Below are 4,522 nucleotides of genomic sequence, written 5' to 3'. Positions count from 1 at the left end.
TATGCTTTTCTAACCATTCGTTAAGTGGAATTTTATCGTCGGGTTCATAATCATTTTCTTTTCTTGCAAATCCATCGTGCTTAAAGCAATTTCATTCAATAAAAACACCCTATTGGTGAGTAAATCCAACAAAATTTTAAAAGCTTCACAATTCATACGAAGGTAATTTTTAAAGTCGTCAGGATAGTATAGTCGTAATTCATTTGTCAATGGCATATGCCCATATTTATTACGATCTTTCCTCTATTTTTTCACACAGATTCTGTTTTTTCTTCATCCATCAAATTCATATAAACAGCTAGACACAGAGCGACTTTCATTTTTTTGCCTAATTTTGTACATTTTGAGCTGAAACTCAAGGATTGGCCACAATCCTTTTGGGAATTGTGAAACTCAACGAGCCACGCCATTCGCGCACGATAACCAATGCCAATTTTGCACGTGGGAAAAGAGTTGGTGATTAGAACGTTGCAATTCTAGGGACACGCTCTTGGATCTAGGCCTGGGTAACACTGTGTTGAGTTGCGCTATTGAGTTGTTGCCGCTCTTTGAGTTAACGAGTTATAACTCATCGGTTAATGAGTTATAAGTCATTTATTAAAGCTTTAGGAGACCTGAGGCTGGAACTTTCACCTCTTAAAGAAGGGTCATCAACATTTTACTACTTTGTTCAAACAACTAAAAAAATTCAACTAGATTTTCCCAGCAACAAAACTGAGACCAATGAAAGTCGATAAGTTTTCTTGTAAAATCGACCTCTTAATTTTTTTTGCATAAAAGATTAAGTTTCCAGTATTTTACAGTAAAACGTTAGAAAAACGCGGTTTTTCTGTTCAGAGACAGTGTTGTTTATAAATATTGACCTAAAAGTGAAGAAACCCCAGTTTTCAAGAGTTTTCCAAATAAATGATTATAAACTTTCGCATTTTCAGTTCGGGGAAATATTTTTGGAAAAAGACCCAGAATTAATTATTAGGGTTTTGTACATAATTCGAAGCTGCAAAGTTTTCCAAAAATTTTTGCAAAACGTGAAGGAGGAGATATGTTTTTTTGACAGAGAATACTTGAACATTCTCTCGGGTTTATCCGTGGGATACATATGTCCCACTAGATTTCCAAAGACCGCAATAAATTGTAACAAGAATAAAGCTGGTTCACAAAGGTTCTCATGTTATCTTATATGATCAAAAAAACTTCGTATGAAAGATCTTAAACTATTCCATAACAGAAGGCCACATTGCAATAGGAACAAAGGATTTTATTTCACTTCACTTGTCTTCTTTTTGTGTCAGCTAAAGCTCCTTCGTCGTGTTTCTCATTCTATTGGTTGATGCTCACCAACATTTTGTAAAGAAAAGGAACTTTTGAATTGTTGAATTATTACAACGGCTTTTTATAACACTTGCACACACGCGCTCATTTCGAACCTAACCTGCTTACTACTGAAGACAGCGACTAATGCGCCACTCGTCGTGTTTTCCCCTTAACACCAAGTACATCAAGGCTCGTTTATAATGTCAGTTTAACATTAAAGCTTTTCAGGAAAATGCACCAGATAGTGAAAATTGGGTTAAGAACGTATGACGTTTTAATTTGTAACTCTAGACTGCTGTCAACTAATCGTTGTCGAAACTGACATATTCCATTCATATTTAAGAATATTCACGAGTTCAACTACCGATCGTGATGCTGCGAAACGTCAAATTACTCGTTGTCGAGTGACAGTTGAGACTTGTCAGAGGTGTTTGTTTATTAGAGTAGATGAAATTTGTAACATTAACCAATACTTACACTTGCACAGCTTGCAAAAGTTGATTAGAACAAAACAAATCACAATCAGATGTCAACACCAATGTCTACAAAGCAACTGTCAAATTACTACTAAACTTGTAGTTATATTTTAGCCACCAGGGGGCGTCTGGATTTTTGAACTCGCGAATAAACTATGCTTGGCGAGAGACATTGACATGTATTTTATTTACATTTAGTCCTGGTCATTGTTGAGGTGTCACTCGTCACGGGTATTTGTGTACGTTTGCAGCGCCCCCTTAGGTAGGTAGTGGAATTCGCGATTAGTTTGAAAGTTTTTGTAGTATCTTGCGCGGTTGTCAGCTGGAGCGTCTGTTCCCGCTGATTTGAATTCAGCGATTTTTGGTTGAATCAAAAGTTTTAAGTTAAAACTATTTTTCATTGTTGTTGAATTCAACTTTTCCATTCGTACGCGAAAGGCTCCTTACAACTCTTATCATGCTACTAGATACTATTTAAAGTACTTTATATTGAATTAAAAAAATTGGTAAAATACAAAACTCTGTTCGTTTATTAGCAAAATCGTTTGAGTTTCACATAGAAATTATCTTGCAGGCCGCCTCCATATCCTCCATATCCTCCAGCGCAGGGCTTTCCGTCCCAGCATCCACGACCGGCGCACATGGCGCCACCCCCCCATCAAATGGGGCCGATGGCGCCGCCGCCGGCACCCATGGGCCAAATGCAGCCGCCTCAGATGGGACCGCAACCAATCAACGCCAGTGGACAGCCGCCCAACCCCATGGTACGTTTCGGCTGCTTATGGCTGCTGTTCAGTGGCTGTAATTGTTGAGGTTGCAGGTTCCTTCTTCGCAAAGTCAGCCGATGCCGCCTCCTAGCCAGCCGCCCAACAGCATGCAGGGCGGCTACCGGGCCCCCATGCCTCCCCACAGCCGGCCCCCAGTACCACGGGGGGCGGGCGGCTTGAGGGCACCCATGGGGAATCGATCGCCCGGAGTCAGGCCGAGAGCGCCCATCATCCGACCGAGGGGAACTGGTAAGGTTTTGGCGAAGAGTTCGTAAGTTATAGAGAAGACAGCCGGACGATTTGTATTCATGTTTTGCTCGGCGTTTCTAGGACTTTGTTCCTTTGACTAACTAGGATACTTTGCGCTGTTGTGCAATGTATCCCAATTGTAGTACCAAAGTATCAAATTGTAAATTTTCTGGCGGCTTTTGACTTGAAAATTATTCATACATTCTAAACTCATATGGTTTGGATCCTGCTCTAATGTTATTTGCTGTGTCTGACTGTCCTCTCTTTAACCAATATTTTGGGTTGGTTTTTTTCGTCTATCACTAAAGTTTGTGATATCTCGATTATTTTCTTTACTATCGGGCTAGTTGATTTTCACGCCCACACTAATGTGACACTGTTTGCAGGGCCTTGTGCAGTGATCAGGGGACCGACGCGTCCACGAATCACCAACTTGCAAAACGGCCAGAGGCCGAGCAAGGCACATTCCGTAATCAAGCGCGAGTCTAATCAGGGCATACCGGGGAAGCGCCGAAGAGTGGACGTGCTGACTCCCTCCGATAAGGACGACGACGATTGCCAAGTGATATGCATCCAGCAGAAGAACTCGGGCTTGCCCCAAATCGAGAACGTCCACGGCGGGCCTGAATCGGTGGAAAACAGTATTATGAAGCTGTCCGATTCGATCACTCTATCGGTGCGGAATCCGCCCCCTAAGCCGGCAGATACTCCGCAAAAATCGGACGCCAAGGCGGTAGCCAATGTGCTGGCCAGTCGTGGAATCACGGTCACCGCTTCGGGGAAAAGCAAAGAATCTCCTACTAAACAGATGTCTAGCAGTACCGCTCTCAGTTTGAATGGAGCTGTCAGTATAGTTGCCAAGAATCTCTCTTCCACTTCGAAGGTAAGTGGCAGTTTTTGTACCGATAACTTGATTAGGATGAGGCTGCATCCGGCAGCGTGGTTCGGAAAAACCCAACTGCGTTATCTACTTCGGAAATAGCATGTTTTGATTTCTTGAGCTGAGGTTGGTTAGCCAGGATATCCGCCTTCCTGGTCAACGATTTCCGAAGATTTTGTACGAGATGCAGCGGCTAGTAGTCTTATGACGTTAGATCAGGTCGATCTGCCTGTCTTTAAACGGCCTAATCGTTGTCCCTTCTGTGCCAGCTCGCCCTCTTTCTTTTGCGTTCGGTCGTTCATTATCCTGCCATGTGCCTTAAGGCCGAGTCACATCTATCCGATCCCACTCCGATCATACAATCGGACGAAGATCTGAGAGCAAAATGGTACTGGAGTTTCAACGCCGTAGTTCACATCTTTCCGCTACCTGCCCGATCCATCTCCGTTTTTGTATCCGATCATGTTCCGATTTTGCTGGCTATTCGATGGGTATTTGCTGTCCGATTGTCGGAAGGAAAAACGGTCCGCATTTTAGGTTGCGTCAGTGATACATTTGGTTTTTAATGGACAATATCTACAGTAAGCTGTAGATATTTAAATATTTTGATTGGGCTTACAGAATTTTACTGATAGAAAACAAACTCAATTATTAATAATGCACATGATTCGTCGCAAGTATTAATTTATATTACTGTTTACACAGCAATTGCATGTAAGGACTCTGGCACGGAATATTGGAAAAATAACTACTAAAGTGTACATTGTAAACTGTTCATGGAAATTTATTTACTACTTCAGGTTTTAATGTTTTAATTCAACCCCTCATTTTGTAGA

The 4,522-nt window shown here is 41.9% G+C and overlaps 1 protein-coding gene across 1 annotated transcript; it reads left to right on the top strand.

The window, feature by feature from the left end:
• The first annotated feature begins 1,970 nt into the window (after positions 1–1,970).
• Positions 1,971–3,807, top strand: LOC125505737 (altered inheritance of mitochondria protein 3-like). Its single transcript, XM_048670062.1, has 4 exons — positions 1,971–2,052; positions 2,365–2,554; positions 2,611–2,806; positions 3,193–3,807. The coding sequence occupies exons 2-4, from the start codon at positions 2,432–2,434 to the stop codon at positions 3,786–3,788; spliced, it is 915 nt and encodes a 304-aa protein (XP_048526019.1). The 5' UTR covers positions 1,971–2,052; positions 2,365–2,431; the 3' UTR covers positions 3,789–3,807.
• Positions 3,808–4,522: the final 715 nt, after the last annotated feature.

Source organism: Dendroctonus ponderosae, unplaced genomic scaffold (assembly GCF_020466585.1).
Source record: "Dendroctonus ponderosae isolate FM_Combo_2020 unplaced genomic scaffold, Dpon_F_20191213v2 Dpon_F_20191213_991, whole genome shotgun sequence".
NCBI lineage: Eukaryota > Metazoa > Arthropoda > Insecta > Coleoptera > Curculionidae > Dendroctonus > Dendroctonus ponderosae.
The sequence above is the reverse complement of the archived record's forward strand: the minus strand, read 5'-3'. Positions and strand labels throughout refer to the sequence as shown.